General features: G+C 33.4%; 1 protein-coding gene across 3 annotated transcripts in view; it reads left to right on the forward strand.

Annotated features, from left to right (window-relative positions):
* TMEM161B (transmembrane protein 161B) overlaps positions 1-14,412 on the forward strand; it is a 67,236-nt gene extending 52,824 nt beyond the window's left edge. For 2 of the 3 annotated variants that reach the window (XM_008577040.1, XM_008577041.1), the window contains 7 exons: positions 1,670-1,821; positions 2,385-2,445; positions 2,925-3,065; positions 5,794-5,907; positions 10,486-10,660; positions 11,836-11,932; positions 13,131-14,412. In XM_008577040.1, the coding sequence (XP_008575262.1) occupies positions 1,670-1,821; positions 2,385-2,445; positions 2,925-3,065; positions 5,794-5,907; positions 10,486-10,660; positions 11,836-11,932; positions 13,131-13,408 (1,018 nt within the window). In that variant the 3' untranslated portion in view covers positions 13,409-14,412. The remainder of the gene's footprint in view (positions 1-1,669; positions 1,822-2,384; positions 2,446-2,924; positions 3,066-5,793; positions 5,908-10,485; positions 10,661-11,835; positions 11,933-13,130) is intronic. The other variant, XM_008577042.1, reaches the window with a different exon arrangement.
* The last annotated feature ends 411 nt before the right edge of the window (positions 14,413-14,823 follow it).

Raw genomic sequence — 14,823 nt, forward strand, 5'->3', positions numbered from 1 at the left:
ATCCGTTGCTGGACACGAAAAAAAAAAAAAGTTCAATATTTAATTCAGTTATCTAGAAAACATCAAGTTGTTGCTGAGAACTAGAAGGAACTTTTTAATTTTCAAAATAGCCTTCTGAGGTGATGGATATAGTGGCTGCATTTTGCTGAGGAAGAAACTGAGACACACGGAGGTTAATTTTCATGTGGAAGGTGACACAGTTAGTAAAAAAACTAGGATTCAGCCTGGCACTCTAGATCTAGAGAATGACTTCTTTACAGCTTTGTCACACTACAATTTGAGATAGCATATGATTGCGTGGCAAGTGAATTATAGTAGTAAGTGCTATAATAAGTTCAGAAGAGGAGAGTGATCTGGGCTGGAGAGGTAATGGTAAGCTTCATGAAGGATGTGGAGCTTTAGTTGAGTCTTTAGGTAGAGGAAAGGGAAAAGGGCAGTTGAGGTGATGAAGAGATTATGATCTAAGACGTTGTGGTGATTACATTTAGGAGATGGTAAATAGACTATTCTGACCTAGGTGGAGGTTTGGGGACTATTGAAAGAAAGCTCGAATATGTGGGTATGACCAGATCATAGTATTATACATGTGTTATGGGGAGATTTTTTTCTAACATGGGACTTAGGAAGTACTTGGTTTTAAGATTTATCCAGTATACAATATGAATTGAGGGTGCAGGGACTATAACAGTTTAAGCATTTGTGGTATAGGATTATATTAGATTAAAGTATTAATGATAAGGGCAAGATTATGCTTCGTGCCTGGGTCAGGTTGCATCTAATTTTGTTTTCCTTTATTGTTGACGTATTTCGTAATTTATTTAATTATTCTAGGGTAACAAAGTTTGTTAATAGGTGTAATCTTTGGGCAATTTCATTCTGATCATTTGATATTACTTTTGGCTAAAGATATTATTTTGCTTTACAGTGTAAGTGAAGGAGTTGGAAATTGTCTATAGATTCTGGTATATATTTTCAGAAAAAAATGAAGTGATGTTTTTCAAACGTGGGCTTAGGGCCCTTAGGCAGTAAGAGAAATCATAGCTGTATCTTAAAAACAGTTTAGTTATGGTTTTGGAGTTTTTATATTTTGTTTTTTTAACCTTATTCCTCTTTCCTTATCCTCTTCCAATATGTAAGCTCTTCCTTATAATGCCAAGAAAGAAATGGACCTGTCGAGTTTGATACTTGTAAAATAAATCACTGGGTTTTTTTCTTTTGTTTTGGAGAAGAGATAAATGAGTAAGAAACATGGGATTCAGAATATCCTTGAGGGAAAAGTTTGAGCATCTATATTCTAGAATCCCATCACCCCTTAAACAGTATTTTGTGTTTCATAAATTGCATTGAATTCCTAGTAAAATCTGAGTCAGATAAACTAGAAGTACATTCCGTAATTACAACTTAATATGTGGATGCACTTGTCCTTCATTTAAAAATGTTATAAACTCCATATAGATTTTCTTTGCTTTTATATTCTAGTTCCTGGAAGATTATTCAGATTTTCATTAGTTTTTCACTTCCTTCCAAAGGATATTTTATAGATAAGCGTGTTACAGAATCAAAATAAATGTTGTGGTCAAATTTTATTGGAGTCAGATCCTGTAAAGATGGTTGTGTATTAGCTCCCACAAAGTTATTAGTGATTTTTCCTGAACTTTTCCTTCTGCAGCAAAGTTCTATTTTCATTAACTACACACTATTTTAAAGTAGAAGATGGTGGTGAAAGATCAGTTTGTGTCACCTTTGGATTTTTTTTCTTCGTCAAAGCAATGGCAGTCTTAATTGTGAAAGAAAATTATCTGGAATTTGGACTTGAAACAGGTAATAGTTTGATACAACTATAAAAATAAGTTTTGCTTTATCCAGTGTTAATTTCTTTTTTTACTTTTTATTATTTAATTTTTTTAGAGTTAATATTGTTGACTTTGATATTTAAGTAAGCTTTATGTTTGATATATTTTAAAATTAGATTTGAGGTGTATATTCTGCAATGCTCTAATTAATTAGCCTTTATTTTTTCTTAAGATCTTCTTTTTTTGTTTGTTTTAGCTGTTTTTTTATTAATCTTTCTCCAACAGTACTGTCCCCTCATGTTTTCTTACACTTAAATAAGTTTTTGTAATGCTAAAGTTTACTCTCATAGTTAAAGAATTAATGCAAATTTTATGCACACTCATGGAATGCACAAATATCAAAGCGATGTTTTCAAAGACTGCTCCTGCTAATAACCAAATTTTATTGCATTATGGCATACTAATTAACACATGAAAGAGCTAAGCTAGTCACTTCAAAACTTAAGATGATCTGTTTTCTAGCATTTTATTTCCAAGGAAAGATTCTATATTTTACCCCTGCGATAAGATAATCTCTTTTTTTTCCTACAGGGTTTACAAATTTTTCAGACAGTGCGATGCAGTTTTTTGAAAAGCAAGGTTTAGAATCTCAGTAAGTTTTTGAAACATTAAGCATTATTTAAATTTTAAAATTTCCATTTTTAGTAAAGCAGCATTTACTATAAATGGTTATTTGTTTTTAATCAGTGAAAAGAGTTCTTTTGAAGTTGAACTGTCTCTTCTAGAAACATCCTTACTCATAATTTTTATGGCTATACAAAGTTAATACCTTTCGTAGAATTCTTAGGTAGATTTGCTCTTATTTCTCTGCCTCCAAAGATTAAACCAAGTTTATATCTAAGTCACATGCCAGTTCTGTGTTGAATGTGTAGATTAGGTTGTTAATGACTGTGACTAAAGAGGTATGCCTGGTTTAGTTTACAGTTCACCAAGATCCATTATAAGTACGAAGAACATTCTTTCTGTAGAAATTTACTTTGTTTTACGGTTATTATTACAATTTGTAAGGTATAAGAAAGGAAATTCTTAGAAAGTTAACTATAAAATCTTTTTTAAAAATTTTATTTTTAGGGGTCCTGTTTCAAAACTTACTTTCAAAATTTTCCTGGCTATTTTCTGTTCATTCATTGGGGCTTTTTTGACATTTCCTGGATTACGTCTGGCTCAAATGCATCTGGATGCCCTGAATTTGGCAACAGAAAAAATTACACAGTAAGCGGAAAATGTACATAAGTACATGCAGATAAATATATGTTTTTCATCTTAATGAAGGTATATTATTGTAATGAAATAATAAATTATTGTATTGAAAATTAATAATCAAGTAACCATTTGATGTCACACCACTTTCTTTTTCAACTATAAGCAAGTTTCTTTTATTTGCTTTTAAATTTTAAGTCTTTTGTTAAAATACACCATCAATTACTAAATTTTCGTTTTACCTGTTAAAATTGAAATTCCAAAATTTGTGTTAGTTCTCTTTGATTTAGAGACTTATGATACTGTAATCTTTAAAACTGAACTGAAGATCTGTGGAAATTTCCCTTAAAAATCATTTTTCCTAAAAATATTGATTTAAATTTTATGTAAATTTATTTAAATAATTTAATGTTTTTATTTAAAATATTTTTTAAAATTTCAAAAGTAAAGTTTGTATACATAAAAGATGTTTGTTTTCTTTAAGTTATTGATCTGCTTGTTAGACTCTTGTTAAACTAATACATTATCTTGGGATTCTTAATACTGTACAATGTTATATAGCATAGATTACTTTTAACTGCATATAGCCCATTTACTATATTCTTGTGGTTGTCACCAATTTTTTTTTATTAATGTAGATACCTTAGCAGAAAGGCAGGCTTATATCTACTTCAGCTCATCCAGATCAAAGTCCCTGTCTCATCATTTTGTTTTGCAGTAGAAGCCCAACTTGAGAATATTTCATTTTGATATATGTACTTATAGTCATTAAGTTTCTCTGGGTGATAATATTTCCTAACATTTCTGTCTTTAAAACCTCTATTTAATGATGCTGATTCTCTGTTATTTTCAGATGGTTATCTTTCTTACCTATGACATTTTTCTTTAAATTAATTTTGACAGTTTTTCTTTCTTTTTCCATACCTCCGTGATGCTGATTCTCTGTTATTTTCAGATGGTTATCTTTCTTACCTATGACATTTTTCTTTAACTTAATTTTGACAGTTTTTCTTTCTTTTTCCATACCTCCATTTTTGTACATATGCTTTGTGTGTGTATTTACTTATTCTCACCTCCCACTACTCAATCCATCATCCCTCCTTTTTTTCCCCCTCCTTTTACTCAGCATGTTCTTGGCTACATCCTGCCTTTCTCCCACCACCCGTCTCTCTAATTGCTTTTTTTTTTAAGACAAAACCTGGTTCTCCCCCTCCTCTCTACAAACACACTTCAGTCCACTAACCCCAGTGTTATGATTTAAATAAGCTGAAAAGGGTGGGTGGAGGGGAGCCCTTCACAAGCTACTGAAACCTCTGTGGGCTGCTCCTTGATACTAGAGTGTTCCCTAGCAACACCGCATACCTAATACTGCTTCTTTCTTCCCCTGCACCCGATAGTTTACCCGGGCTGCTGGATGAAAGAATCACCTTATAAAAACATTTAAAGTATTTAGTGGTGGTTGGGATGGGGTGGGGTGTACATCTTAGTGTCTTTTTTAGTAAAATGTGGCTTCTTTTTAAGATTTTTTTTTCTCTATGGGGATGTGGGGTTTTATTTTATTTTCAGTTTATTGCAGCCCCTTCATTGCGTTCCAGCACCCTGCCTTGATACAAGGGTGTGGACAAGCTAGTTCTGTTGTGAGAGTTCGATGACTGGCACAAAGAGCAACATTCTCTTCACCCCCATGGTCAGGCACTAGGACTTGTTTTAACGCCAGCGGTTAGAACCATAGTTCTACCTTTCCCTGCAGGTGTTCATGGTTTCCTGACCCAGCTCTGTTTCTTCACACAGATCACTATCATTTGCTCATATAGTGATATTTAAAAATGTGTGTTTGTGTATTTTAGACCCTTCCATTTGGCAGATGAGGACAGCAGTACATGTTAATAAAATAGTCTGTAGAATTTGCCCTTTTTCTAAAATAAGAAAAATGTTTACCAGTTATCTGTCTCTGTAGATAACTTGGACAATTAACAGTGAAGTTACAGTTCTGACCTGAAATCCTTTGCTGTATTAGGTACACTGCCTTGTCAAGAGTAAATTTCCTTGATTTGTATAAGATAGGGAAATTAAATTTAAGGTATGTTCATAATAGTCCAAGAAGAAAAATATGTGAATCACTTATGATTTTAACAGTGTAATTTAAACATTATACATGATCATTACATACTGAGAGGTTCTTCATTAACAAGTTGTTGCAGGAAGTGCCACCTGCCATATATGCCTTCTAGTATTGTGGACTTGGCTAATCACTATCACTTACTTGTAGACAATGAAGAGGCACTTTGTGTCAGTGGCACTGAAAAGTATCAAATGACTTTCTGTACTGAAAATCTTTTGGATATATTGACTGTATAACGTTAGAAAATTATTAAAATACCTGTTTATTGAATCAAGGGAATACTATTGAGATTGTTAAGGAATACTAGAATAGATGTGAACAAATCTGGATTTTAGTCGTAGATCAGCCTCTAACCTGTTATATTGCCATAAGCAAGTCATTTACATTTTCTTGATCTAAAATGTTCTCATCTGAAAAATTAAGATAATGATGTAGTTTCTCAATGGCTCAAATCAGTGTTAAAAGATAATAATAAATGGAAAATTATGATGACAATAGTACCTTAATGTAGAATGCTGCAGTAAGTTCCTACCTTTATTTTTGTAAGACCCAACTTTTTCTAATTTATTAGCACATTTTGTTTCTGGATTTTTATACTTATTTCTTACATAATTTCAGAACATTACTTCACATCAACTTTTTGGCACCTTTGTTTATGGTTCTGCTCTGGGTAAAACCAATCACCAAAGACTACATTATGAACCCACCATTGGGTAAAGAAAGTGTCCCTTTGTAAGTATGGGTATTTGAGGGTCAATTTTTGTTTCGTTATATAATCAAAACTGTTTTCCTAAATGTTATTTGCTGTCTTTAAGTTTTTTAATGATAAAATTAGAACACTGTATTTTCCACACATTAATAGAAATGCTGATATATGTGTTATAAAATGAAGCTACATTTAACTGTTTTGTGATCTTTGTTAATGAACGTAATAATTATTACCTTGTGCTAATGTTATCTTATACACCTGTAAGTTTTTTATCTTTTTGATATCGAGTTGACATCTGACATTTATCTGTTATCATTATGCCTATTGTTTAGATACCTTCCACAGTTCTTTTTTTTTTTTTTCCTTTTTGTCTTTTTTCGTGACCGGCAACGGATCGCAACCCTCAGTGTCGCGACCATACCGGACCGGGACTGGCAACGGGATCGCAACCCTCGGTGTTGTGTCCGCACCTCGCTCAGCCAGTGAGCGGCCGGTCTGTATGTGGGATCCGAACCCTCGGCGGGAGCGCCGCCGCGCTCCCAAGCTGCGCACTGTAGCAGTGCGCCACCGGGCCGGCCCCTCTTCCACAGTTCTTTTATTTTTATTTTTTATTGTGAAAATTATGAAATAAAAAAGGGTAATATAAGTGGAAACTCATATATTCAGCTCCCATATTTAATAGTTACTAACATTTTCCATATTTGCTTCATCCATTTTTTGGTTTTGTTTTTGGATGAAGTATTTTTCAAGTAAATTACGGATGTAACAATTTTACCCCTAAGTACTTTAGTTTGTATCTCTAGAAAATAAAGACATTTTCCTCTATAACAACATTATCATCACACCTAACAGTTAAAAACAATGCCTTAGCTTAACATTATTATCTAATACTAGTTGATATTTCTCCAGTTAGACAACTGTATTTTAACAGAAGAAGATGGTAAGGAAACTTAGAAACGGTTTATTAAGAGACGTTAATAACTGTACTTGATATGTTAACTCATTAGCCTTGTGGAACTATGTTAGGGTAACTGAAAGGTTTAGACAGAACTGGTTCAAACTACAGCTCTGCTCCTTACTAAAACTGTCACTTGAGGCCGATTATTTAACTTCTTGGCCTCTGTTTCTCCATCTGGAAAATGAAGATAATAGTATCCACCTCACAAAGTTATCATTGGAATTAAATGAAAGAACACATAATACAATCATCTGGAAGTGCTTAATCAATGTTCCTTTCGCTGCTTTGCATCATCAAAATTAAAGTAGAAGAACTTGACTAGTCATTAACTCCACAGTGTACATTTTATATTACGTACTTCTTTTAGATACTGGTACAAATTTTTCTTGGAGTATATAATCAGTGATGACCATGACAATTTTTTTTTAGAGTTAATCCTGTTGAATTAAGGGTTATCAATATTTCAGTATCTACTGAAGAAGTAGTTTTTCCCCACACAGCTAAACCTTAATGGTAATTTTAACTTGACAGATTTTTGAAGTAAATAAAAGTAATTATAAGGATCCCAAGAAACAGTGCTGTTAAAGTGTAAAACTGCCATATTCAGACATAAAGCTTTTTCTTTCTTTCATGGCCTCTTTCTAGAGCTATCATGGTGGGGTTTTTGCTTTGTTTTGTTTTTTACTATTTAATGTAATTCTTTTTTTTTTTGTCTTTTTTCCGTGTCCGGCAACGGATCGCAACCCTCAGTGTTGCTCCCGTACCGGACCGGGGACCGGCAACGGGATCGCAAGCCTCGGTGTTGCTCCCGCGCCTCGCTCAGCCAGTGAGCGGGAACCGGTCCGTATGTGGGATACAAACCCTCGGGCGGGAGCGCCGCCGCGCCTCCCAAGCGGCGCACCATCCAGTGCGCCACCGGGCCGGCCCGTGTCTTTGATGCTAAAAGCATTCCCAATCCTTCCTTGAAGTTTGGTCATAGAAATTGGATTTCATACTCCTGTAATTATGTTCTCTGATTTTATATTTTCCTCAGTTAAATTGATAAAACAAGGAAACTAGCATTTATGATAAACTCATCATATACCAGTTATTATATTAGATATTGATACTTTATGTATGTTCTCTCATTCGTTCTTATAGTAATTGTCCATTTGTGGTTTCTGTTCTCATCCCATTTTATAGTTGAAATAACAGACTCAGAAATTAAATAATTTGGCTGAGGTTATTCAGCCGGATTTAGTGTATATAAACATTTGGTGGTTAAACCAACATTCCTTCCCACTTTCTGCCTGATTAAACTTTGTGCAGATTCATTAGCAGTGAATATTTAGCTTAACAGAAAGGGGGATAAGGAATGTTTCCCTTAGGTGTTTATTAAGATATAGGAAAAATGTTGTTTGTACATGAAGACCTGGGATCTTCTTCCTAAATCATTTTTCCCCCTTTGTTCCAACCCCCATTTCCAACCTGTTTTATAAACAGTTCAAACAAAATTATAGTCTTACCTCTGCTTCATCCTATTCTTCTTTAATTGTGAATTAGTGATGACATGATTAGACAGAAATGGTTATTAATTTTTGTTTAAAATTAAAAGTCCTTGGGGTAGATCATGAAAGCTTGGCTGCCCATCAAGCAAAGAGAGTAGGATAGGGGAAAAAGCAAGTGACAAGTTCTTCTGTCATATAGACAAATTGATTTGTGGAAAGGTCTCTATTTGTAGTCAGAAGCAAAAATTGTGATAATGCATTTCCAACCCAGAAATGTATTTAAATCCATCCATGTGTTCTCATACAGCATTGAAAAAGTAAAATGTAGATAAACACAATCCATGTGTGCTCATGAACTTGTAAAAAGAATACCAAAAGAGAGTATGGTAAAGCCCAGAAGGACATCAGGAATTTATGGAAACTACTTCTGCCTGTTCTTTACGTATATATTTTAGCCCAGCTCTGGCTTTTTCCTGAGATACCCCAGTAGATCAGCTTATCAAATATTTATGATGTTACTTAAATAATCAGAATTAGAAGATGCTGTTTAATGACCATTATTTAAATCCTAAACTCATAAACTGAGTAAATAATTTTGTGATTTACTTCCTTATTTTATTCCTTTCATTTCTCCTCTCTGTTATCCTCAAAGGCTGTGAGTACTGTCCTCAGGATGCTATCAGTCTGTTCTCCTTGTTGTACAATTCCAGGGAGCACAGTATTGTTAATAGGTCCTTGGAAAAGTTTCAAGGCTGTGGGTAGTCTTGCATCTTGTGTACTGTTACTCTCACATGACTAACTCCTTAATTTCATCATTCATTATAGTGGAAACATGTTGATAAATGTTATGCCTTTACCCTTCTTAGCCAACAGTGCTTTTCCATTGGAATTTTATGTCCATGTCCACTCATGACCTTGTAAAAAGAAAGAAATGAGAAGAGAGCATGTAAAAATAAAGCCTTTGTCTCATCCTCATTTTTGACTTCCATTTCATAAACAGTTCAAACAAAATTGTACACTTTTCATCTCTTCTCTGCCTTTTCTGTTTCCTGTACTATTCTTTAACATTATTTCTCCAGACATCTTTTCCTATATCGTAGTTTTAGTTCCTTTCCTAGAGGCTTGCTGCTGGACAGTGGGAGAGGGTAATAATAGAACCAGTTTTAGGGAGAAGTATTAGGAGGTTTTTAAGATCTTTTCCCATTTGTTGTTCTTTATATCCATTCATTTTACCCTCATATTCTTAAGAATTTGGGGGAAACCCTTCTAAGTTCTAGATTCTATCAGTCCATGCATTTCAGCAGTCATATTATGTTCCTGATATGTGCTAGAGTTTATTAGACTAAACATCAAGGATGGTCTAGTCATTACTTTCAAATTACTCACAATGTGGTCCTTTATCAAAGCAGGAACTATGGTCTTTTAAAAACATTAAACCCCCAAAAGACATCAGAAATTATTTTTTCTTTCTAAAATCTTTTAAGGAACCCCCACCAGAGGAGGTCTCGTTTCTTAAAAGATATCCTAAAGGTACATCATCTCACCTGAAATCCTAACCTTAGCCTTGAGGAATTGCTCAGAACTGAATTGCTTCAGCACATAACAAGTTAAAAGTTTTGTAGAGGAATCTGAAAGATCTGATTTTTTCATAATATATCAGAATTATTGATTTTCCAGTGGTCTCAATTAGGAACTCAGCAAAATGAAAGATTTCATTCAAATATGAATATAATCAGACCAAACTGTAGCCTATAATAGATGGATAATTGGTTACTTCCACAGGCAGTCTCCTGTGGTTTCCTTTTTTCTGTCCCCTTGTTTCCAGTTTAAGAGCACCCAACATCTCTTTTCATGTCATGGCCAATTTTTCCTCCATGGAGGAGGGTAGATATAGGAAAGGATCCCAATTCTTGCTCTACTTTTCTCTTCTACTGTTACTTCTTATACTTTTGTGATGCATTTATCTATCTAGTTCTATTATGCAAGCAAAAGTACCTGTTATATAGATAAGTCAATGGCAGAGTGGAATTCTTTTATGTCTCCAACTGTAGCTAAGTATAGATTTCCCATATTTTAAATGGTGAACATTAACATATAACTAGCATGCTAGCATATTGTGGTCTTTGAGAGCACCATGTCAACTTTTTAATCTGTAGAATGACAGAAGCTACATTTGATACTCTGCGACTCTGGTTAATTATCCTGCTGTGTGCATTGCGGTTGGCCATGATGCGTCGTCACCTGCAAGCTTATTTAAACTTAGCCCAGAAATGTGTGGATCAGATGAAGAAAGAAGCTGGGCGAATAAGTACAGTCGAGCTACAGAAAATGGTAAGTTTTATACCATAGTCAAAATGAAAAGGAGCAAAAAACTCTACTGAAAAAAAAAGTTTGGTTTCCTTTAATAGATAGTATTTAATCTCACAATAAATATTCTATTGTAAATAAATAGGATAGTCTTAACACTGGCAGATATCAGAGAGACCTCGGTCTGATTTTGGTGCTCAGTGAAGAAAGGGTCTCAATTTCTCTTCCTGCTGTAAGTGCTTTACGTGTCATAGTTGGGTGGTGCAAAGCTTCAGTATGCTTGCTATTGCTAAATAAGACCCCTCTAAATGATTTGAATGGCATTGCAGTATATCATCCAGACTTTATGACTTAAAGGGTAGGAAATATTTTTAGTGGTTAAATTTATTCCTTTAACATTATTTTATGTACTTAAACATGAAATGTACAAGGGTACTTTGAAAGGTTTGTGGAAGAATAGAATAAAAAGTTACGTGAATCTTTCCATGAATTTTTGGAATCACCCTCATAATTAAGTTATTGGTGATTCAGAGAAGGAAAGTGCTAGGAATCCATCCACCAATACAGTAGACTTATAGCCTGATCATGTCTCGTGGAGAACTAATGTTGGGTCACCTATATTTGATTCTTCTCCAGTCGGAGGAATTTTATTTTCTCCATAATTTGACCTTAATCAAATATATCCGTGTAGAATGGAAATTTAATGTTTTTATTTATGAGGGGTTTATGCTCATATATGACTCTGCCTGCTATTGCTGTTTAGTTTGATTTTAGATAGCTGCCTTTAGAGATTTTAACTTTTTAAATAAGCTTTCAGATCTAAGTGAATGTATTCCATTTGTATCTTAATGATTATTTTCTTTGATTTATGTATGAGGGTACTTCAAAAAGTATATGGAAAAATAGAGTTAAAAGATAATGTAGGTCTTTCCATGCAGACTCCTTGTACATCATTTAAGAATTATTTTTAAGGAATTTACTTTCATATTTTCACATTCTAAAAACTTATCCTCAAAGTGACCCTTTCTGAAGTCTGTTTGAGAACATTTATAAAGAAGTACAAACTTGTTAACATTTAGTTTCCTCTCCATGAAAGGATTACTTGTTTCTTAAAATTTCAGTTTGACAATTATATGAAAGTTTAATTTACTCATAACATGTCAGCTGTATCAGATACTTAAGAATGTTGTTGGTTGCAGGTGGCTCGAGTCTTTTATTACCTTTGTGTCATTGCACTGCAGTATGTGGCACCTCTGGTAATGCTGCTTCACACAACTCTGCTTTTGAAAACACTAGGTAGGCATGTTCTGGAAACTGGAAAATATCTTTTACTTTCTACCTATAATTAATGATCCTTTTTGTTACCTACAAAGAAATATGCCTTTTAAAATTGTTTCTCTCTTTAAAAGTTTTAAGAGGAAGCATGGGAAAGTTTTAGCTGCAGAAGATGGTTTATTCTCTTGTTTTTGAAAACTCAGGCTCATATGATTTTATAACTTTATGCTTTACTTGTTAGAATTGTTTACTACAAATTATTTCCCAAATTTACCAGGTAACTTGTGTGAGCACTGTTGATCATAGTTACTTTTGTGCTATAGGAAGATGATTTAAGATTTTGTTAGTGTCTAACATTTAAATTGTCACAATGTACTTGAAAATTTATGTAAATTACAGAGTCCTCTGGTGAGTTATGTTTTAGATAACTTATGTTGAAAAGGGTGAAGACTTCTCTGTAAAAGTACAAAGTTCTCCTACAAGTCTTTTCACTATGCTCTCAAGACCCTGTGTGGTGTTATTTAAGAACTATCTATTATTGCATTGATCATTATTTCCCTTTGCTTCGATCAGGCAGTCTGCCAATGTAGGGGTTTAAGAAGTTCAAAGGAGCTAAAAGTATTATTTGGGTGGAGTTAATAGATTCCATAGAGCTGATGATAGATTTAAATTCCCTTTGGGGATCTATGAAACATAAAGGGGTAGGTAGCTCAATTGTAAATTATATGACTAATATCCTATCCTACGTAGGAAAGTATATGATGAAAAAGTTTCTGGAAGTTAATAGTTTCTCACATTGAAATCATAGATAGTTTCTGGGAAAGAAATTTATTCTGATATTCTAGAGGTAGAAAAGATTTCTAAGAAGTTATTGCGTCTGTCCCTGTCACACCAGTAGAGGCAGTTGAATCATGTCTTATACAAGGAAAAAGTTGTTGTTATTTTACCAGATTTTAGTGTGTTTAATTAAAAGTATGTGAGACTTTTTGCTTTTATGTGTACCTTTACTTGATGAGACCAGATTATAGTCTGGTCAAGTTAAGTGAATGTTTTAGGTATGTAGAAAGTATTTTATTTTATTTTCAAGATAAAATGATTTTCTGTGCCAGAAAACTTCATGTTCTTAATTTCAAATATAGGTTAAGGAATTCCCCACCCCCCCCAAATAAGAAGTTTTGGAATTAGTTACTATTCAAGTATTGTGTCTTGAATTTTCTAGGTAATCATTCCTGGGGGATTTATCCAGAATCTATTTCTACCTTGCCAGTCGATACTAGTCTACCCTCCAATTCTGTTTACTCTGAATTACCATCTGCTGATGGGAAGATGAAGGTAACTGTTACACAAATAACAGTGGCACTGAGCAGCTTAAAAAACATTTTCACTCCTCTCCTTTTTCGAGGACTTCTGTCTTTTCTGACCTGGTGGATTGCTGCTTGCCTCTTTTCTACAAGCCTTTTTGGGGTTTTCTATCACCAGTATCTGACTGTGGCCTGAATATAAATTGACAAAAAAGGAGATATCCAAGTCACATTTTAAATTCAAATATTTGTGCCCTTGTAGGGCTGAAGAAAACCAGAAGAAAGCAAATTCAAAGGAAAAAAACATATCAGACTATCTTATTTTAAATGCTCCCTCTGTATTCTCAGGGTGAATTAATGTTATATTTAAAATCACAGAGTAGATTAACTGTTACACTGTGGCATTGGAATTTTAACTCTTTGTATTTTTGTGAGAGGGCTATCTACAAGGGTAATATTTCTGATTACCTTGGTTTACAGAAACCTCCCACAGACTTTGAAACATCTCATATGACTCCAGTTATTGGTTGATTGCTCTTAATGGTGTTAAGGTACTGTTAATCATCATAGCGGCTGCCTATAGAACAATCTTCAAACTGAGCCATGCTTTACGAGAGGGAAATGAGCTAAAGTTGCTTCTGTTGGTATTATATTAGTTGTTCTTCAAACAATAGCAACAAAATCCAACAGAAAAGGAGAGATAGTTACTGTATATTACAGTAAAGAAAGCTGCATAGTTATTATAATGAAAATGTACATGCTTAATATCTACCAGTACTGCTACTTGAGAGTAGCAAGACTATTGTTTTAAAATGTATTCTACCCAACTTGAGAGTTCTTTAAAAGTGATTGGCCATATGAACATTTGCGATCTTGCTATTAGGTTTTAGCCTGCCATATTTTATTTCATTTTGTGATCCTAATTAGTTCCTTTTAATAGTCTAAAAATATTTATCAGTACTGATCAGACTTTTAAAAAATTACTTTGTAATCCTGCTGACTACCTGTATGTATTGTATATATATATTATATATTAAATATATAATATATTGAGATTATAAAAGATGAAAATATTGGATTCTTATAATATTATAAGTTGCTGAATGTATGTTAAAAAGTGATTTGAAATGAGATGTATTTGTACCTAGAAATTTTATTTCTTTTTGGAATGAGATTAAAATACATTTTGAAAGTTCAGCAGAGCAAGCAATTTGTGTTGCCTATGTGTGAGAGTACTTAACATTTTCTGAATTCTTAGGTGATTTCTCCCTGATTAAAATTCTTTTTCTGTCATTTTCAAAAATCATAATCTTTCCCTCTCTCTAACCAGATCTACAGATATCATTTACCATATTAAATAGGGCTTGTTTTAAATTTGTAATTTCTATAATTAGAAAAATTTAGTTTTAATTTACAAGCCAGAAATTGGGTTCATTTGAATGAAAAAAGTGAAATGGAAAAAAAGAAAAAATGAAGAATGAAATTTCTTTAGATGCTTTTTACATCTAAAATCCAAAATAAAGGGTTATTAAGGTTATAAATAGTATGGCTACAAGAGATAAATAGGGTTTTGTTTTGTTTTGTTCTTTTTTTGTTTAAAACGTTCTTTGA

The sequence above is a fragment of the Galeopterus variegatus genome, unplaced genomic scaffold, assembly GCF_000696425.1.
Source record: "Galeopterus variegatus unplaced genomic scaffold, G_variegatus-3.0.2 Scaffold1440, whole genome shotgun sequence".
NCBI classification, from domain to species: domain Eukaryota; kingdom Metazoa; phylum Chordata; class Mammalia; order Dermoptera; family Cynocephalidae; genus Galeopterus; species Galeopterus variegatus.